Source organism: Empidonax traillii, unplaced genomic scaffold (assembly GCF_003031625.1).
Source record: "Empidonax traillii isolate 1590-97213 ecotype Southwest subspecies unplaced genomic scaffold, ASM303162v1 scaffold924:size238212, whole genome shotgun sequence".
Classification (NCBI taxonomy): Eukaryota; Metazoa; Chordata; class Aves; order Passeriformes; family Tyrannidae; genus Empidonax; species Empidonax traillii.
Window position 1 is genome coordinate 66,309 of NW_020956117.1, and position 20,936 is coordinate 87,244.

A 20,936-nucleotide genomic window follows, 5' to 3' on the forward strand; every position below is an offset into this window, starting at 1 on the left:
CTTCTTCTTTCCCAAATGTCCTCCACCATTCCCTTGAAGCAGGACTTGCCTCAGAATAGTTTCCCATTTTTCTTAACACTGGTAAACTCATTTCTCAGAAGATGCAAGCAATGAATAGGATTTGCTCACTAGAAACCAAAAAAAACCCCATGACTGTGGCTTTTTAAGGAATTTGTAAGACCCCTAGAGATTCTCAGGATTGCATAGGTTTGATTAATTCCAATCCCCTTTTCCAGAGTCTGTGTTAGGAAACACAGTCCTGTTGTTTGCAGCCCTGACAATTTTACCCCCCACAACTGAGCAACAGTGAATTTCTGTGTTACAAATATTTCCTTAACCACTGTCTATCGTTTGATCCAAGTTGGGGAGTTTGACTGGAAGCTGGAAAATATCAGTAACAACTGTGTACATAAAACTGGGGAACCTGTGGAATGGAAAGGTGGAAAGATTATCCACCTTTCCTGTCTAGATTATTCCTTTTATTTTCTCATGTGCTGTGAACTGTCAAAACTGGTTTTAACCACTCCAAAATATCAATAGAATAATAGAATTATAGAATCACAGACGGTTTGGGTTGGAAGAGATCTTAAAGATGATCCAGTTCCACCCCCTGCCAAGGGCAGGGGCACTTCCCACTAGACCAGGTTGCTCCAAGTCCCATCCAACCTGGTCTTGGACACTTCCAGGGATGGGGCAGCCACAGCTTCTCTGGGCAACCTGTGCCAGGGTCTGACCACCCTCACAGGGAAGAATTTCTTCTAACCCTGCCCTTTGGCAATGGGAAGCCATTCTTCCTTGTCCTGTCAAAGTCCCTCTCTAGCTCTCTTGGAGCCCCTTTAGGCACTGGAAGGGGCTCTAAAGTCTCCCCAGAGCCAGTATTTTGCCTTTTTCGTTTGGAAGAACACATAGGATTATCTGGAGAAAGCCAAAACAAATCAATTATAAGCTGAATTGTTGCTCCATGCGTTCACTGATGCTGTTTTTTGTTAACCAGACTTACAGACCATAACTAAAAATAGCAAAGAAGCTTCTGATGTGCATCCAGACAGCAGCAGGAAGCCGAGTGCTGGGGATGCATCCAGCTGGAAGGAGGAAGGAGCCAGGCAGGAAGTCCATCAAGGCCAGGTGGAGTTGGACCCACCCAGAATTTCCAGTGATCTTCAGCAGCCCTGCAATTCTGGGAGAGCTGTGTTTGAGAGACACATGTTGCATGAACTCCTAGACCCCATTGTTCCTGAAGATGAGCATCCAGTGGATTATATCCAGGAAGATGAAGGTGCTTTTGCCACCCAGCCACACAGTGAAGAGGAATATGAGGAAGATGTTATAGAGCCACAAACTCTCAATGACATAACAACCATAACAGACAGGATGAGTCCCTGGTCCAGTGTGATCTCTGAAACTGGGCAGGGACCTGAGCAGCATTCCATGGACTCCAGGCCTGGAGATCAGCACTCCGTGGATGTGGGTTTTTTCCAAAGGGAAAACAGCAGCACCAGCATCCTGCAAGGGGACAACCAGAGCCAGCTCACCGCCCTGAGCCCATCCGTGAGCCTCCATGTTGGTGAGAATGGCAACAGTCCTTGGGAAGCAATGGAAGGCTTCCAAAGCTTCAACAGCGGCACGGAAACAGCAGACAAGGAGCCTCTTCAACCTGCTGGACGGAGCCTCTGGAACAGAGCATTTAACTCTGAACCCAGAAAGAAAAATGTCAAAGTCCATGAAGGCTCCAAGGAATTACTGCCATTCCCAGGAGACATGGGTTTGATCAATCCAAAAACCACAGGGAGAGAGGAGGAAAACGCTGAGGATTTAAATGAAGAGCATCATGACAAGGAAGGAAGTGGTTCTGATGAGAGTTGTGATAGGAGTGTATCGACCCAAGCTGGCTCGGAAAGAAACTGTGAGAGTTTTCCTGATGACAGCAGTGAAGACCCACTGGAAGGGTCAGAAAACTCCACCAAGCCAAAAATCACTTTGTATCCTTTTTACTCTTTCCTTAAGCACTCCTTGCATTCCCAGAGCGTGTCTCCCTGCTTACTTAGACTGTCCCTGGCCTCAGGAAGGAGAAATTCACTATGTGGAGCTCTTCCCTGGAAAATGAAGACCCTGTTACTTGTGTTTCACTCAATGTAGCGATGACTCTCTTGCTGCTTTTAACCAGTAGATTTTGTGATCTTCATTGTGGCTAATTCCAGTGTGTCTTCTTGCATTTTTTTCCCATGTTGTTTTTCTCCATATGTTAGAGCTTTTGTGTTTCTTCTGTGTGAAAAGAAATGTGATTTAGTTTGCTTTTAAGACACTTCCCAATGTTTCTTGCACAGGTCCCAAATCTTGCACTCAGTTCCACTAAGCAGTCTTGGAATTTTTGCAGGATGAAGCGCTCTACAGATTTGTGAAGTATGGCTGTAAAGCAAGTCAGTGTTCCACACTCTGTGAGAGAACCAAGCGTTCAGAACAATAGAACATTGATTAAAATGAATGAGATTCATTGTCTGGGATCCATTAACAAGCTGATTGCACATCTGGAGCTCTGTGCAACCACTCGCTGCCAAAGGTTGTTCCTTAACAGCTCTGCTCAGATCTGATCCTGTCGTCGTTCCGAACTTCTTCCTCCCACCCCAGGAGATGGAAGCCTCCATGAGACTGCTCAGCACTTCTTCTCATCCTTCCACAGTTCCAAAAGTAAGTACGGGATGCCCTTTCTTTCACTGTCAAACTTAAGTCCATTCCTTAAAGCAGGAACAGAAGTGCTTCTCTCTTCTTTTGCCTGCCAGCGCTCTGCTTAGACGTGATGGCTTCCAAATCATGTCAGGGAGAATCTTCCTGATCCCTTTTCTCTCTGTCAGGATCATTTTTCTTTCCTGGAGAGACATCAAGTAGCTGTTCTGTGACACGAGGAATAGCAGAATAACTGGCGTGATTGTCCTTCCTGCAGCAAAGCTGCATTTTGCTGAGGTTTTACTTTTTTATGTGCATAAATATTTATTTACTGCAAGAGGTCTGCAGCTCAGTCATTTCAATGTCTATATATTAATCTTATTTTCAGTACTTTTCATAAAAAAGAGGCAAAGCAACTTCTTACACAGGGAGATAGTGATGGGATAAGGGGGAACACTTTTAAACTAGACGAGATTTAAGTTGGATATTAGGAGGAAATTCTTGGCTGTGAGGGTGGGGAGGCCCTGGCACAGGTTGCCCAGAGAAGCTGTGGCTGCCCCATCCCTGGAAGTGTCCAAGGCCAGGTTGGACAGGGCTTGGAGCAACCTGCTCTAACGGGAGGTGTCCTTGCCCATGACAGGGGGGTTGGAATGAGATAAGCTGTAAGGTCACTTCCAGACCAAACCATTCAGTGAGTCTGTGACTTTATAGAAAAGATTATTAACTCTCTCATTTTTAAAATCCATCCTCCTGCCCCCTCTCAGAGCAGAGTGTGAAAGAGAAGAACCTCGAGAACTGGAAGCCTGAGTCTGATTGGGAGAAAAAGAGTTAAAAAAAAAATCTACGTTTTGTGAGGCTCTGCAAAACTCAGATCCCTGGAAGGTGGCCATGGATCCAGGCTGAGGCCTGAGCTGCTGCAGCACCTCCTCAGGTCCCCATGTTTTTGTCTCAAAATGCTGTCAGCCTTCCCACCTCATCACTGCTTCATCACTCCCTGAGGGAAGAGGAGGAAAGCAGGGAGTCAGACAAGCCAGAGAGGGGTGGCAGGAGCACTGGGGAAGCCAGGAGAGGTGTTTGCCAGCTGCCACGTGAGTGAGAGGTGATCTTCAGAGAACAGCTCGGATTGCAGCCGTGCTGTCACGCTCAGTGTTCGCTGAACTGTGCAGAAACCAAACAGTCCAGGTTTAGAAACTGATGTTCCCAAGGCCAGTTAGAACCAAAACTATGAGAAAGCAGTTTTGCTGAACTCTGTTTTACCATTGGCAGCAGCAAATGGTCTTCGCACAGGGTGTTTGATGGAGCACAAGGCACAACAGAGTCCTGTCTCAGCAGACCTTATGAGAAGTGCTGCAGCTAATCCTGGATTTAGGCTAGTTTAAGATTAGCTATTTCCAAACAGTGCCTTGCTAATAGGCAAATCTACCTAATTATTAATCATTTTCAGGGCTGTGTTTCCAGCCACTCAGCTCAGAACTGCAGAGAGAGGGAATTTGAGTAAAACTTGTATTAGTGTTAAACCACAGGGTTCCATGAGTTCAGAGCTATTAGACCCTGCCTTATTCTGTTCTGATTCGTCAAGGAAACTGCTTCCAGTGTCATAAATGTTCCTTAGAGCATTTGTTTTGTAGGTCATACAGAGGAGAATCAATGCATCATCTTATCTGGGAGTGGTAAACAAACAGCCTGAAAAAGACTCATGGAATCCCAGAGCAGTTTGGGTTGGAAGGGACCTTAAAGCTCATCCAATCTCACCCCCCTGCCATGGGCAGGGACTCCTTCCACTAGAACAGGTTGCTCCAAGCCCTGTCCAGCCTTGAACACTTCCAGGGATGGAGCATCTACAGCTTCTCTGGTGTCACAACCTGTGACAGTGCCTCGCCACCCTCACAGGGAAGAATTTCTTCCCAATATCCCATCTAACCCTGCCCTCTGGCAGGAGGAAGCCATCCCCTCTTGTCCTGTCACTCCCAACCCTTGTCAAAAGTCCCGCTCCAAGTATTTTTCATTTTTTTCTCCCCTCACCTCTATGAATATTCCAAAAGGATAAGAAACCAGTTTTACTCAGAATAATTCTTGTTTTTATATAGATAGATTTACCTTCAGAGTGAATTAGATACAGCCTTGGGCAGATTCACAGTAACAGGTTTTATATGTTCTAAAAACGCCGACGGCAGCAACAGCCGAAACATCCTTTTTTTGGTTGTGTTGTTTCTTCTTGATCTGCTGGATCTACTTGATTTCCTATCTGGAAAGCAGGAATAGGTGCAACTCCCAGGGGAGGCTGTAGCCTGTTAACATCCCCTCCTTCATCCCTGGGCACAAACAAAACCACCAGCAAACCTACTGAGCCACAGTCCTGAAATATTCTCTGGCTCCGATCCCTACCCTCTCTGTGACCTATAAACTGCTCATGGATCTGTTTGCTTTAATCCAGCCCCTGGATAATCCTCAGATGGTTTCAGTGTCACTGCCATTCCTATAAAAAGAAAAGTGAAGCGTGATCCTCAGTGCACAGTCCCTTTCCCAGTGGAATGTGGGAGCTTCCTGGCTGAGCACCAGACACTTGAAGTCTGAGAGAGAGAGAGAGAGAGAGGGAGAATCCTGGGATGGGCTCTGTGTGTGCTCAGGTCGGAGTCTGGATGAGCCTTTTCCTGGGGTGAGGAACGGTGTAAACACAACATTTCGGATGTGTACTCTGGAAAACATGCAGGTGAAAACTGATGGGTAGAAACTGCCTGTTTGATGGGTCAAAGGGAGGTTTGATGTCCAAAAAAAGAGCAATGGAGCTGAGGAAGAGTCTGGAGCACCAGAAGCAGCTCAGGGAACTGGGGGGAAATCAGCCTGGAGAAAAGGAGGCTCAGAGGGGACCTCAGAGTTGCTTTCTCCAACTCCCTGACAGGAGGGTGGAGCCAGGTGGGGGTCAGGCTCTGCTCCCAGGGAACAAGGGACAGGATGAGAGGAAATGGCCTCAAATTGTGCCAGGGTAGGTTTAGATTGGATATTGGGAAAATTCTTTCCCTAAAAGTGTTGTCCAGCACCGGCACAGGCTGGAGTCCACATCCCTGGAGGGATTTAACAGCTATGTGGATGGGGCACTTGGGCACATGGGTTAGTGGTGGCTCTGGTAATGCTGGGGGAACGGTTGGACTCGAAGATCTTATGCATCTTTTCTAACCTCAGTAATGCCATGATTCATGATTCGGGTCATCTGTGCGAGCTGGGAGTGCTAACAGTGCTTTTAAACCTCTCTCATTTTCATTCATACCTGTACATGTAGAAAAGCAGCAAGGAGGGCTGCTAAACCTTTCTCACAGTTCCCCTTAGGAACATCCTTGGCATAGATACACACATCCCAACACCTCTGAATCCTGCACACTGGAACGGAGGTGTGAAAATGGGAGGAGGTCTATTTTAGCCACTTCTGTCCGAAACAACATGCTAGTGACGTGTTTTTCAAGCACATCTTGTTTACTGCCTTCGTGAGCAAACAAACTGCTCTCCTTCCCTTCAATGACGTCAAATAGCATCAAACACCTGCTCTTGTGTCGTGGTTTCCATTCCTGGAAGTGTCCAAGGCCAGGTTGGAGCAACTTGGTCTGGTGGAAGGTGTCCCTGCCCAGGGCAGGGGGTTGGAACAAGATGATCTTTAAGGTCCCTTCCAACTCAAACAACTCTTCCTCACAAAGCAGGAGGTTCTGCCCCTCCATCCCTGGCTGAGCATGACGATATGTGTGGCACATGGAAAAGGGGAACTGTGAGAGGTGGGAAGTCCAGTTTCATGCACCTCTAAAATAGGGTTAATTAGCAGATTTGGGGAATTTTCTAGAGAGCTGCATAGTGATGAACTCCAGGATCAGAACCGAGTCCGGGAACTGCCGTTCTCCAGCTGCTCCTGTTTATTTCGGCTGTTCATGGACACATGGGCAGAAAACAGCGTGGGAAAAATGAGCTACTGACCTGGTCTTCTCTGGACAGCCCTGCACTGACCAAGAGAGGTGCTTTGTGCAGAGAGCCGCTCTCTCTGCTGGTTTTTAAGCTTCTGCTGTTGCCAGGTCTGCATTTATCCTCTCTTGGCTCGTTAGTTTTGTTTCAGGAAAATCATCCTGGAGAATTGTTAAGAACAAACAAGAACAAAGCAAAGATTCTCCTAATTATCCATGTATGTGTTTTCAGTGTGATAAAATTGGAAGTGGTTTAAAGTATATTTATCTGCGCACTGTCACCTGAGTCTGTAATGTACATGTAACCAAACACAAGGACTCACTTATTCCTAAAAAAGCCGTTTGCCTCTCAACATCAAAGAGAGGAGCTCGCTAAAACAGAATCCTGGTGCTATTTCTCTTGGGAAGGAGCCGGTCACCTCAAGAGACCTTTCCTGGGACTCAAGAGAAGGAGCCCAGTGATGTAGGTGAAAGGCCAGACTGGTGGATCAGCTTTCCAGGAGCCTTTCCTGGCCCCGCAGCTTCATCCTCTAAAAGCTCCTGGAGCCAGATCATGGCTTTCTCGGGGCTTCATAGGCATGGCCTGGCTCTCCCTGGGGTCATGAGTTTCTTTGTAGCTGAAATTACCTGTCTTTAGTGCTACAGGAACATTTGAGACAAAGCCAGTCTCCTGGGAGGCTGCCAGCAAACTACACAGGAGGTGACACTGCTTAATCTGGGGGTTTTCCTCTTGTGGGATGTTCTTTTGGGGTCCCTTCAGCTGAGCCTGGCTGTTCCAATCTGCTTAGCTGCAGGGGGGAACCAGGTTCTAAAACGTTCCTATAAGCGAGATTAAGGCACAAATGAGGCCAAATGCTGGATCCCAAAAGGAGAATTCAACTTTATTTTGTAACACAAAAGAACAGAGAGAAAGATGGAAGATAGAAAAGTAGGAAAAGCTGAGGGTAACTGTTAAAAGCACAGTGGACAGGAGTTACCACCACCATGATGTGGTGGTAACTGGCTTGCAAACTGGTAGATCTCTGCTGGGCTTCTTCCCTAGTCGCTTTGTAGCCTCCAAGGAGGAAGCCAAACCTGCAGGGTAAGAGTAGCAGCAGCTCCCTGGGTATGGCCCTAAATACCCTCCCCGTGGCAGACCCTTGGATGCCCAGTGGCCAGTTCACCAGTATCCCTGCAAAGGTTGCCTGGTACCAGGATGGGCCCCAAGTGTCCATTGGCTGCTTCCCCACTCTCCAAGCAAGATCTGCGTGGCATACCTAATTTGGGAGAGTAAGTCCTGGCCGTGTTCTTGGTTGTAACAACTTTCTATCTTTTCCACTGGTCTACCTGCCTCTGCTGGCTTGCTGGGTGCCTCCTGGACCTTTTGCAAGCAGCTCAGCTCCTGCAGCAGCCCGGCTGTGCCATCAAGGCTTTTCAGCTCCGTGCTCGAGACAGTGGAGAAGCAGGCTCCATCTTTTAATCAGTCCATTACACTGGCCCATCTCACCAGAGAGAGTCAGATCCCAGTGACTACACCAGTGTCATTCCTTTGGCTTCACACAGGGAGGCTTTGCCTGAGGATGGGCCTTCACAAATTCAGAGTTAAGGGTTGGGACCTCTCTCATTGTGGTGGTTTTTCCTGTATATCCAACTGGTCTCCCCATGGTTTGCCACAACCCAAGTCCAGATGCTGGCGGAGTTCTCACACCTGATCCCTTCTCTCCACAGGAGAGAAGGAGCGGAGCAGTGCCAGGGGGCATCCCATACCGAAGACCAAATCATCCCAAGCCCACACCCAACCTCTCAGAAGAGGAAGCCCAAAGAATTGCCAGGATCTTCTCAGCTCAGCTCTCCAAGAAGGAATAGCATTCACAAGAGATTGTCCACAGTGGAGCTTCCTGATCCCAGCCGCTGGGTCCTCCAGTAAAGGGGAGGTGGAAGCCACACCTTTCAGGCTCTGTTTTTAGTTTGCCTAAATGATTGGTTAATTAGCATCCCCTAATTAGAGGGGCTTAAAGCCTTTGATCACCCACAGGGAGCTGCAAGACCGTGTGTCTTGCAGGGGCAGGTCCCCAAGGAGATGCACCCCTGTGGGTGACCCATGAACTCTCCACGTAGTCCAATTTTGGGATGTATTCCTGTGAAATCACCCTTTCAAAAATAGCTGGTGGGCAGCACAATTTGCAGTTTCTAAAGATGCCCAAAGTGCTTGTGTGAACACAGGCCAAGGGCACTGTGAAACACTGCTGAGTGTACAAAAGGGGGGGGACTAGAAAGATGAAATTTTTTTATCCTAAATTATTTTTGTATATTTTTATGTCCTGCACCTTTTGGAGAACAGACTTTGATGCCAACAGAGCTCAGTTATTTTTGTACTGCTCTCCCTCTAGTGTTTGTGTTTCAATAAAATTCCCCTGGTTTCTTGTTAGCTAGTGCAAATTGTCCCCCTCAACAGGGAATAGGACTCCTTTCTGCACAAGCTTCCAGGGTGGAGAAATGCTGCTGGAAGCTGGGCTGGCTGGGCACACGTGGAAAGGTCACTGCTTTGCCAAGGAACTCAATATCACCGTGCAGCACAGCTGCATGGGACAAGTTGCTCCCAGTTCAAGCTGCTTTTCAACAATACATGGAATTCAGGATTTAAAGGAGCCAAAGGATCAGAATCCCCTTTTCCTCCTCCCTCTGTAGTGTTGTTTTTCCCAGGGGACACCCTAAATGTGTAATTCACTGCTGGCACAACTTGTCCTGGGATCCTGGCCCCTTTCCCTCCTGCCCTTGCCAGGTCAGGATGGAAGGTAAACATGCCCAGTGTCCCCTGCGGGGACAGGAGTAACATGCAGGCTGCTTTCTCTCAGTTGCATTCCCAAAAAAACCCAGGCAGGATGCCAGCTGGGCTGGGAACACTGTCACAGAGGAGGTGACCCCTCGGGCATGAGGTAAACAGCACCTTCCTCTTGGGTTTAGGTCAGCGGCACAGACGGGCAGGATAACAAGGCAGGAGCCAACTGGAAAGGGGTGTCAGTGCCAGGCAGCTTCTTCCTGGAGCCCAAGGGATGGAGTGAAGGTGGTTTCATGGCATCAGGGCCACTCAAAGTCCCTCTTATGCGAGGCAAGCTCAGGTGTGAGCGTGGAGTTTCCTCCCACATCCATAGGGATGTGGCCCATCCCTTCAGGCTTTTTGAGTGTGGTGCTGAGGAACACCAAGGGTTAAACACATGAAGTTTTTAAAATTGGAGTTAAAGGGGCATTCCTGCACTCCACCTTGGCCTCCAGCCTCTTGTCCTGAGACCTGTCCTCCCCGGAAGCCTCAGCCTTAGCGCCCAGCCACGCTCTGAAGGGTGTCATGGGGATGGTGGTTTTTTGGGCAAGAGTTTTCTGCATCTCATCCTTCCCAGAGCACTTTTAGGTTAAAACCTGGCATTCCTCCCCAATCCCTGCAGTCCCAGTGGCCACCTGGACATTGCTGGGTGCTTCCCCACAGCATCACTCCATCGGGCATTGGGGATTTGGGCAGGATCCCCCCCCTCCCGTGCCTGAGCCCTGGGTGTGAGCAGAGGGCTGAAACAACAACCCCCTCACGGGTACCAGGTGACCCCAATCCCATCAGCGCAAATGCCACGGGGGGAACTCAGTTTCCCTGTCACCCGATCTGTGGCTGCTGGAATGTCATCCTGGGTGCTATATAAGGGTGGGGCCAAGGAGTCGGCTCTCAGGGTGCTGCCTGAGCAAGGCAGGAGCCAGGAAGCGGTGCCGGGGTCCCTACGGTGAGGCCATGGGGGGAACACAGACGGTCACCCTGGGGGAGAAGCTCTTACTGAGCAATTATGGCTGGGGTGGGATAGGGAAGGGTGGGAATTGGTGAATCCCATGCTGAGCAAGGAAGCCCCGTGCCTCAGCTTCCCCGGGGGATGCAAGCGAGGAAACAGGGCAGCATATGGTTTTTGGGTTGTCCCAAGCCAGCGGAAACCACCACAGCACATCATCACCTCCGTCACCAAACCTGCGTGAAGCCCCATCCGTCGCAGCATCCCGGATCCTCCACAAACCCCTCCCCTCCCTCCAGCCCCTCTGCCACCATGGTGGGTCTGAAGCCCCCCGAGGTGCCCCCAACCACCGCCATGAAGTTCGTCAGTGCGGGGATGGCCGGATGCATCGCTGACCTCTGCACCTTCCCCCTGGACACCGCCAAAGTGCGGCTGCAGGTATGACCCGCCGGGCCCCCCAGAGTCCCACGGGCAGAGGGAACATACAGCGACAATGGGAGCCCCCCCCCCCCCCCCCGCCAGCTCCACCCCAGAGCTGGGGGCATTCGGAGGGGAGCAGAAGAGGTGGTGACAGGGTTGGCACCCTGCAGATCCAGGGTGAGGTGAGGATCCCCCGGACCATCAGCTCGGTGGAGTACCGGGGTGTTTTGGGGACACTGAGCACCATGGTGAGGATGGAGGGACCCCGCAGCCTGTACAGCGGGTTGGCAGCCGGGCTGCAGCGCCAGATGAGCTTCGCCTCCATCCGCATTGGGCTCTATGACTCTGTGAAGCAGCTCTACACCCCTAAGGGTGCCGAGAGTGAGTATTCAGGCGGTCCAAACAACCCTGCACTCCCCCATCCCAGTGCACAACCCCACCCTACCTACCTGGAGGGGCACAGCCCACTTCAGGATGAGCAATCCCCTTGGGGGAGGGGGGAGAGGGGCACAAACTGCCAAGATGACCCTTGGTGAAGCCCAGGGGACCCCACTTGCCCCAGGGTCCCCCCATAGCCCAGGGTGCCCACAGGGCTGAGGGTCCCTGCAGGTCCAGGGTCCCCCTTGCCCCGGGGTCCCCACGGGCTTGGGGGTTCCCGCAGGGCCGGGGATCCCAGCACCTGCTCTCTCCAGACACAGGCCTGGCCGCGCGGCTCCTGGCAGGCTGCACCACGGGGGCCGTGGCTGTGGCCTGTGCCCAGCCCACCGATGTGGTCAAGGTCCGGTTCCAAGCCAGCGGGGCAATGCTGGACGGTGCCCGCCGGTACAGCGGCACCGTGGATGCCTATCGCACCATCGCCAGGGAGGAGGGGGTCCGCGGGCTCTGGAGAGGTACGGGGGAAAGGGATGGGATGGGAATAAAAATGGAAATGGGGATGAGGAGGGGGACAAGGTTAGGGACATCATAGCTGGGGCACCCACACAGGGTTCTCCAGGAGGAGCTGTGATCCCCACTCACAATGCCACCCTCCCCCCTACCCAGGAACTCTGCCCAACATTGCCCGCAATGCCATCATCAACTGCGGGGAGCTCGTCACCTACGACCTCCTCAAGGATGTGCTGCTGCGGACACGGCTCATGGCAGGTGAGAACGGCATGGGGGGAACACTGCCAGGGCCTTCCCTGTCCCCACAATGTCCAACCCCAGCTCTTGCCTGCCTTTAGACAACATCCCGGGCATGGGGGACCCGGGCAGGGCCTTCCCTGTCCCCACAACCCTGGTTCTTCCCCGCCTTTAGACAACGTTCCATGCCACTTTGTGGCTGCTTTCGGTGCTGGGTTCTGCGCCACGGTGGTGGCATCACCAGTAGATGTGGTGAAGACGCGGTACATGAACGCCAGCCCTGGGCAGTACCGGAATGCCCTGAGCTGCCTCCTGGCCCTGCTCATGCAGGATGGCCTCGCCGGCCTCTACAAGGGGTGAGTTGGGAACACCCCCCTGAACGCCCACAAACTCGCTGTGACGGCCACGTGGACGCGCAGCACTGAACTCCAGATACCCAAACCCACGTGCAGGGCTTTGGGGATGGGGATGTCCCTGGGTCATCCTCTCCAGTGTTGCTTTTCCCCATACAGCTTCATCCCATCCTTCCTGCGGTTGGGTTCCTGGAATGTGGTCATGTTTGTGTCCTACGAGCAGCTGCAGCGTGCGGCGGTGCTGGCACGGCCAGCCCTGGCCTGATCCCACTCTGGCCCCTCTCACAATCCCAGAGAGGCTCAGCATCAATTATATTAATTGTGGAAACGCCAGGGAGCAGCAATGCCACTTCTGGAGAGACGGAAGGAGAAACTGTGCTGTTTGAGGAGAAACATGGGAGAGTAAAAGTTTCCAGAGAGGAGTTTTAGGAAGTAAGAAAAGAAATGTTTCTAGGTTTTCCAGCTGGGAAGAGCAGCACTTCCCAGGGACAGTGATGTGGGTAGGTGGGACCAAGCTGAAGGATGGGGGCTGTGGCAATTCCTGTTATTCCTTACTGGCACTTCCAATAAACCACCCCTATGGGGTCTGATCAAGCTAATTTTCTCTCTCGCTTCTGGCGCACTGAATAGTTCCCCATTAACCTCTAATTATTCAGGCCTGTCACAGTCACCAACACCAGCTGTTATAGTTTAAATTCTCTCGTGTTTTCCCCATGCCACCGTGAGGGGGCTCTCGCTGAGAGCGGCGCAAGGCGGGGCTCAGCAGCCCCCCCAAACCCCAGCAACCGCCTGGGGACGGGGCTGCGCCGTGCCCGGGGTGCCGCTCCCGAGCGGACGGGGCGGGCCGGGGGGAACCCCTGGAACTGAGATCCTGCGGGAACCGCGTGAGAACTGAAGGAATAAAAGCGCAGCCGTTTCCGCCCTTCGCTTCCCTCGGCTGCGGGCTGGATGCGGGCGCTCCCGCCGGCTCTGCTTGCCTGAGAACCTGCGGGCTTGGATTTGCCGCATCCCCGTTCCCGCACGCCGGAGCTCCCCCGTTTCCTGCCGTCCCGCGCCTCCAGCTCGTCCCTGCCCTTTGGATCTACCTGAATCCAAAGGTAGCCAGGCTGCCAAAGGTCGTCACAGGTTATCAATGAGCGTGGCAATAATTAGGACAGGGTTTTGAAGCTTTCCACATCCACTGCCGAGCCTTACCCGAAGTGAAAGAAACCTTGCAGCTGCTCAGAGGGGACCTCAATCTACAAGTCGGTATGAGCGTTTCCTGGAATGAAGATACAAAATATGGGTTTCTGTCCCTGACAACATGATGATGATTCAGAATCAAGCAGTTAAATCTTCACAGGTTTAAAGATAAGAATCCAGTTCTTACCCCAACACAGAGAAATGCTGGGATCAGAAGATTCATTGAAAAATCTCCATCAGCAAAATACCGTTTTATAGAAATATCTTTTAATTTTTAAAGTGAATATTCCTTTATTTCAGGGTCAGTGAGTGAGTTTATCTTCCCGTGGGAGTGTTCTCCCTTCTTGTCTCCTTAAACATACCAGAAGCAGCATGATTCCTGATTTTTGGAATCCTAACTGCATCCCAGCAAAACTATTTCAACATCTTTAATGAACACGGTGGATCAAACATTTACCTAAGGTCAATCCCTGCAATCCCACCCAGATTCAGTTTATAATGGCTTTGGGGGACTGTAGAGGGAGGTGAGGTGGTTTTTTTCTGGGGACTGCACTTTACTTTTCCCCTGGGTGTAGAGAGAGGGTCTCTGGATTAATTTTTTTTCTTCAGCCAGGTCATTTTTGGCTTCTTTGAGCCACAAGGGAGGTCCCAGTTTTACCTCGGCCCAGTGCCTGGACACCTCCTCAGAGGTCCTGAGGACCTATTTTGTGGTGATACCTATATATATACATATTCTTTATTAAATAGCTGTTATTTTCTTTTCCACACCTTTTCTACTGGAGCCTCTTAATTTCAAAGTTGTAATTACTTGGAAGAGCTTGGTTTTTCTCCTATCCTGCCTTCCTTAACAGACATTTCTGTCTCATTATACTGAGATAATGGGCCTAGGTACTTTCCTTTTCCCACAGATAGACACTCACCTTCTCTTCGCTCTCACAGATCTCACTTGCTAACCACTGTAAAGAGTCCAGCAGCTGAGCCCACACCAGATGTCCGAGAAGGAAAACTCACAGCTGATTTTACTCTTTCCAGAAACCAAAGAACTATTCCAAACACATGGCTGCACTGCACTTTCTCACCTATTCCTACCATCAAAACTCTGAATAATCTCCCAGCCTAGATCAAAACTGAGCAGTTTCCAGCTACGGCCCAAAAAAGAGAAGTGTGCCAAGAGAGAAAGCTTTTGCTGACCTACCCCTTCTAATTGCAAATTTCAAGGCACTCCTAATTAAGTGACAGTCACTTTCCGCTTGCAGCCTTGAAACTGTACACACCCCACATTGCACTGCACAGGGAAAGAGCAGGCATGGGCTCGGCTGCTGGACTCCTTAGGGTTAGCAAGTGAGACATGTGATAAGTGCAAGAGAAGGTGAGAGTCCATCTATGTGAAAAGGAAGGAGCAGAGCCCCAGGGTATAGCGTGTAGTTGAAAGGCTGCAATGAGAAGGGCTAATCCAGGAACTGTTTTTGCCCTGGCCCGTTTTACTCTACGGAGCTGTAGTGGACACTCTGGACTCTGCCAGACTGAAAGTGCTTCCCTTCACCTTCCCTGGGCATCCTCTGATCTGCACCACCAATGCTGGTGTAGGTGCTTTCCTTCACTGTCATCCACTTTCAGGAGGCCAACATTGAAATTTGAATCTGGGCTCCAAAATTTAATGCATCCAGAGATCGCTCTTGTTGGAAATTGTTAATAGCGGTTATTGTATTTTAGTGTCTTAAGTCTTGCTAAATACTCAGTGAAGTGGAAATAATCTTAAAAGAAATACTTAAGATCACTTTCAAAGGGGCGAATTGTTGGAAACTTTCCCAAAATTTTAATTAATGGTAGCAGGTAGCTGAGTTCTTTTCCTCTTACAGACTCTTGTCGATTTGATCTTTAAATCACCAAAGCTTTCAGTTTTTCTGGATTGAAGCTATTGAAACTGTAATAAGCTTCAATAAACAAAGCTTGAGGGAGTTGAGGATTTAACACCTGGGATCTTAAAGTTATGGTCCTTCAAAGACGTGTTGGAGTATCCAGAAGACACAGAGGGCAATAACAAAGACGTAACAGCCTGAAAGTTGGAGACTGCCTGTCTAAGGAAAATGATGGGAGGACCAAAGTATGAGGATCAAAATTAGCCAGTGAAGGATAGAATACTAATCAAATGAAGAGAATTGTATAACTTAAAACCAATGAACATTAATTTATTTGCTAAAATGTATAAATACATGAAAAGTCTTGAAATGGACATAGGTAGCTGGAATGATTTGCTACCTGTTTCTGGCCAGAATAAAGTAAATGCCCGGCTCACCAACACTTAAAAGGTAGCGTTGGAGGGTTTCACTTCTGTTTTCAGTGACAGTGGGATTGCTGGGGCGTCCTGTGCAGGACCAGCAGTCGGACTTCGACGATCCCAGTGGGTCCCTCCCAGCTCAGGACCGACCCGGGGCACTCGGAGCGCCCGCCCTCACAGCCGTGTGCCCGGTGCCCTTTACACAGCGCCGCGTCCCAGCCCATAGGGCCGCCCCCGAACCCGGCCCTGGGGTTTTGCTCCTTGCAATAATCACTCGGCGGGGCCCGGGGCCGCTCGCTTTCACCGCCTGGCCGCGCTTCCCCACCCGCCCCTCCGCGCCGTGCCCGCCCCCCGCCTTCCGGGGCGGGCTGCGCAGTGCGGAAGGGACGCGGGGCCGGGAGGAAGCGGCTCCCGCCGGCTCGGCGGCACCGGGCGGGGCGGGCGGGCGGCGGCCGACGGTGAGCGGGGCGGCACCGCCGGGGCCGCGGGCTGCGGCCGGCGCCGGGGACCGGGGGGGCCGAGGGGCCGGGGGCGAGGGGGTCGGGCGGGGGCGCCAGGCAAGATGGAGCGGGCGCTGCCCGCGCCGCGCCGGGGATGTGCCCGGGGATGTGGCGGCCCGGCTCGGCCCCAGGCTGGTGGCCCCGAGGCTCTTTGCCCCGAACAGTGAATTGCGTGCCCGCCCTGGAGGTCACGGAGCCGCCGGGACGGGAGGGCGCAAACCCCGGCGTGTGCCGTTCGGGAGCGATCCTCCTTCGCTGTGTGTTTCCTGACCTTCAGCCCTTGGAAATCTCGCTGCTCTGGCGTTTGTTTAGTTTCTTACTGCGTGGGTTGTCTGCTTTTTTGAATCGTTTATTGTTTTTAAGGTCTCGCCCCTGCGGCTGACGGGCAGCGTCACTGCTGTGGCACTGCGATGTTTCAGCCACTGCAGGGCAGGGTTTAAATCCGAACCAAACCCTGCTTTCTGTTAAAAAAGAGGGGGGGAGAAAAAAAAAAAAAGAAAAAAAACCCCAACGAAAATAGGTTAATGCTTTTGTAAAATCTTTTAAAATGTTTTGGTGGCTTGAGTGTTTTAAATATATCATCTTCCTGTACAAGGTCAGAATTAGTAAAATAGATACAAAAAATTGAGGCCTGCCCAGGCTTCTACCCCTCTGCTTTAGGCATTAGTTTATGATTAATGTACTTGCCACTCTTCCTTCCATATTGGTGGTGACTGGAAAAGCTTCTTTTTCTTGGGTTTTTTCCTAAGAAGAAATTCTATTTAGTAAGTGTTGTGAAAAAAATTGCTTTAAACTCAGATTGAAAAAAAAATTGCTATAAAGTGAGGGAGACTAGGTTTAGATGAGATATTGGGAAGAGATTCTTCCCTGTGAGGGTGGGGAGGCCCTGGCACAGATTGCCCAGAGAAGCTGTGGCTGCTCCATCTCTGTAAGAGTTCAGGGCCAGATGGACAGAGCTTGGAGCAACCTGGTCTAGTGGAAGGTGTCCCTGCCCATGGCAGGGGGTGGAACTGGATGGGCTTTAATGTCCCAAACCAGTCTGGGATTCCATGAAATTCTCGTTGTCTCCAAGAAGCTGTTAAAAATTTTTAAGATGTTTCTCTGAGTAAGTCTGGTTTTGAAACCTTGTTATGTCGTCTTTAGATAGTCCTTACGTTTGTTTTGGAACATGAGATAAAATAAGTCTCATGAGGTAGAAAGAGGGAGCAGGTCTTTTTGTTGTTGTTGTTTGATAAAGACGTAAAATCCCCAGGAAGGACACGGGTCAGACCTGCTTTGCAGGAGGTATCTGGAAGCACAGGGAGGTTTCACTCACAAACATCATCTTGTGTTGGACAGGGCTGCCTGTGATCCGAGCAAAATGGCTTTCAGTAAAGGATACCGTGTCTATCAGAAGCTGGATCCGCTTCCCTTCAGTGTGATCGTGGAAACCAGGAACAGAGAGGAATGTCTCATGTTTGAATCCGGAGCTGTGGCTGTGCTCTGTAAGTCCATCTGTTTTGATAACTACAGTGTAGAAAGGTGGCAGACTTGACATGGTGTAAGCTGTTTATTTGTGGAATATCAAGAAGCAACTGTTCTGTTTTCCTATTTGCTAATGGAGAGGCTTCTGATTTAAATGGGAAAAGAAAGAGAGATATTTTCTTGCCTTCATCTGTTGAGAGTTTTACACGGTTAATTGCATTTCATCATGCATGTATATTTTCATGTCCACTAAATTTTCTTCTAATTGCTTCCAACAATATCTGCTTATTTCTTTGCTTCTGAACAACTTTCTTTTGAATTTGTGATGAATCATTGACAAGCTAATTCTGTGTTGTATTTCATAATAAAAAATTCTATATTCTTAAATGTTACGTCATCATAATCTGGTTTTATCTCATTTTGTATCATTTTTGATGGCTTTTTGATTTTTATCTTTATTTTGTCCCTGTATTTTTAATCCATCTTGAGACTCTGTATTGATTTGTCTTGTAATAAAATGAGTAATATCTGGAGCAAGGTGTCTTGCATTGCAAAGTTATTTTTACATGTTTTAAGTGATAAATGTATGAAATATTTCCCTTAAATTCTCCCCCCTCCCCCCCCTTTTTTTTTTTTTGACAGACACTGAGAAGTGCAAATGAGAATCATGAAGCCTATACATAGGGTTTTAAAATATCATTTGGTTACTATTCTTCAGGAAGTCAGAGCACCTGGTTGAACAGGGTTTCTAAGCTTGGTTTTGACTCTTTTATAGAAAGTAATTTTTTCTTCAGCTGGTACCTGTAAGAGGCCTGGCAGTGACTGACATGGTAGCTCTGACTGTGTGATGGTCTAGGTGAAGAAAAAAGGGTGTTTTTCTCCTGTTTTTGTAATTATCTTTTTTTTTTTTTTTTCTGATGCGGATTCCTCCTACTATGTATTTAAGAATCTCCTTGGCTTTAGTAGTAGTATTGACAAGGCAAGGAACTGTGTGGTGTGGACTGGGAGTAAGTGTCCAGCCATAAAGCTACTGAGCAGGGTTAGTGCAAGCCCTGAAGTGTTTTGAAGATTTGTGTTAAATGTTATTTTAGCATGTATTTAGTAACTGGGGAACATGCTTAAGCTGCTTAAGGGCCAGTGGATGAAAAATTATTTATTCCTGAAAGTTACACTCGAAAAGGGCAGCAAGTCAGTTGCTTTTTATGCTGGGATATACTTGCAGGCACCTGGATAATCTCTCTTCCCTAAAAATTAAAAATGGTTTCCAAGTTCTTGCCCTCTTCTGTGCCTCAGTTTGTTTCCAAACCAAGAAAGCAGGACCTGAAGGAAGCTTGAAATCCTCTCTCCCCTTTTGTTCTGTACTTAGTGATAGGATGTTATTAATCTGTAAGATGCTGTCCTTGAAATTCTAATTGGTAGGTTACAGCATAGCAAACGTTCCTACTCAGCTGGAAGTAGTTACTCTGAATATTGTTTTCAGTAACCTTAATCAGGAAGCTGCTTGCTCTTTTTCTGTCTGGCACATGGGCACAGTCTCCCAATGAATATTTAGCAGTGGCATTTTGTTTTCATTCTCTCTATTTAATTTGTGTTTAATTCCCTAGATTCTTTAGGTACTGCAACTTTTGCTAGTGGTTGGAAGATCACAATCTTAAACTGACAGCAGAAAAAGCCCAGGAGGTCCTTAGCTCAGAATTTTTTTCCCCTCTTTTTCTGCTTGCTGTTCCTGTCTGGTATAATTTTTTTTATATACTTATTTAAATGAGTACAATTATTAGTGCTCAGGGAAGATTTGTAAATTGCTACTTCTCCACCTCTCTTGCCATGCCACAGAACCCAGCCTGAAGATTCCAGTCTGTAGCCTTACAAACTTCAGGTTATTGGTACAAATAAAAGACAAAATAATGAAAAACTGTTCCTTGGGGAAGATTTCCAATATGTTTGTACAGTCTGTGTCAATAGATAGCAAAACAGTCTGATCAAGCACGTATCAATTTAAATCCGTAACAGCATCACTTTTAACTGCTAAAAACTTGTGGATTTTGCTGATGGTACCAACCCTTTTTAACCTATAAGAATTGACAATACTGATCTCAAACTGTAAGGCACTTTTCCAAATCATTTAATAAATACTGGAAATTAAATAAGGTGGTCAGCCTTATACCTGGTCATAGTTCTTACCAGTATGTAAAATGTGTAATATGTGCACAACCCAGTGAAATGCACTTTACCATTAAAACTGATTCTGTGTCTCGGTTCAGAAGGCCTTAGTGAACTGCACCTCCTGGAATATCCAATATCCTGCATAGAAATTTGGCTTTGAAATGGGCTAAGAGAAAGGACTGAAAGCTTACTGATCCTTTAAATGTCATCTCAAAGGAAGCACATCTGTCATTTTGCTGAGGGAAGGATAACTGCGTTAACCTTCATCCGCTGTGCACTCAGTGAGACACTGCAAGATGATGATTCAGAGGATTTAGTAAGGCCTGGCTATGAGATGCTGCACAGCTCAGATGGTGGGTGATTTTCAGTGAGTGCTCTGTGTGCTGTTGTTTCAGTCAACAAAGTCAGAGGGAAGGCAGGAAGATGTTTGAAGTGGATAGTTCAGAGGTGATTGTCTAATTATTGTCTGAATGTGGGAGCAGCCCAGGCCGCGCTTCTGCTCGAAGTGCCCTGTGTGGATCAGCTGTGGCCAAAACAGCTGAGCAATACTTTGCTTGCCTTTATATATCCCACCCCTCTTTTATTGACACACTCCTGGTACTGTATCCTTAGCCTGAGATACTGCAGTCTGAGGGGGATCCTGCCCAGTTTGCTTCTCAAAGCCCGGTGAGAGCACTTGGGTTTAAACATCAGCACCTTCACTGCTGATTTGTTTGGAGTTTAGTGGGAGGACGTCATAGATCTGTTTTTCTAATTTGCCATATGAAATAGACAGTATATTTATTCCTTGAAGTAGGACTCTAATAAGATATGTTACCTGTAAAGATTTCATTGACTGGGTAGGAGTGTGTTCTCTCTCCCTGTTCCTGCTGGTGAGTCATCCCAAAAGGAGTGGGAAGCTGCCTTTACTCCTATCTCCTGCCAGGAGTAAAGGAGAATGTTCTGTCATCTGGGAAAAAACACTTGAGCGGAAAGAGCAGGAGCATTGTGCACATGCTGGGGCTCCAGGCCCGTGGTACAGCTGAGGGCAGAACAGATGTGAGCAGGAGGAGGCACTGTGCCCACCCCGAGCCTTCTGTGGGGCTGGAGTGGGGCTGGAGTAACTTGTG

At 49.0% G+C, this 20,936-nt stretch overlaps 3 protein-coding genes across 30 annotated transcripts in view; all 3 read left to right on the top strand.

Annotated features, from left to right (window-relative positions):
* C2CD3 (C2 calcium dependent domain containing 3) overlaps positions 1-9,007 on the top strand; it is a 40,075-nt gene extending 31,068 nt beyond the window's left edge. For all 12 annotated transcript variants that reach the window (XM_027902978.1, XM_027902970.1, XM_027902979.1 and 9 more), the window contains 3 exons: positions 995-1,979; positions 2,583-2,685; positions 8,310-9,007. In XM_027902978.1, the coding sequence (XP_027758779.1) occupies positions 995-1,979; positions 2,583-2,685; positions 8,310-8,447 (1,226 nt within the window). In that variant the 3' untranslated portion in view covers positions 8,448-9,007. The remainder of the gene's footprint in view (positions 1-994; positions 1,980-2,582; positions 2,686-8,309) is intronic.
* Positions 9,008-10,312: 1,305 nt separating this feature from the next.
* On the top strand, positions 10,313-12,837 carry UCP3 (uncoupling protein 3). 2 transcript variants are annotated; one of them, XM_027903001.1, is made up of 7 exons: positions 10,313-10,345; positions 10,645-10,783; positions 10,936-11,146; positions 11,458-11,655; positions 11,807-11,908; positions 12,063-12,243; positions 12,400-12,837. In XM_027903001.1, the coding sequence occupies exons 2-7, from the start codon at positions 10,658-10,660 to the stop codon at positions 12,503-12,505; spliced, it is 924 nt and encodes a 307-aa protein (XP_027758802.1). In that variant the 5' UTR covers positions 10,313-10,345; positions 10,645-10,657; the 3' UTR covers positions 12,506-12,837. The 2 variants fall into 2 exon arrangements, with proteins under 2 accessions (XP_027758802.1, XP_027758801.1); XM_027903000.1 differs by lacking the exon at positions 10,313-10,345 and having other exon boundaries at positions 10,473-10,783.
* Positions 12,838-16,103: 3,266 nt separating this feature from the next.
* Positions 16,104-20,936, top strand: part of SYNJ1 (synaptojanin 1) — a 48,634-nt gene continuing 43,801 nt past the window's right edge. For all 16 annotated transcript variants that reach the window (XM_027902983.1, XM_027902987.1, XM_027902988.1 and 13 more), the window contains exons 1-2: positions 16,104-16,158; positions 17,539-17,684. In XM_027902983.1, the coding sequence (XP_027758784.1) occupies positions 17,561-17,684 (124 nt within the window). In that variant the 5' untranslated portion in view covers positions 16,104-16,158; positions 17,539-17,560. The remainder of the gene's footprint in view (positions 16,159-17,538; positions 17,685-20,936) is intronic.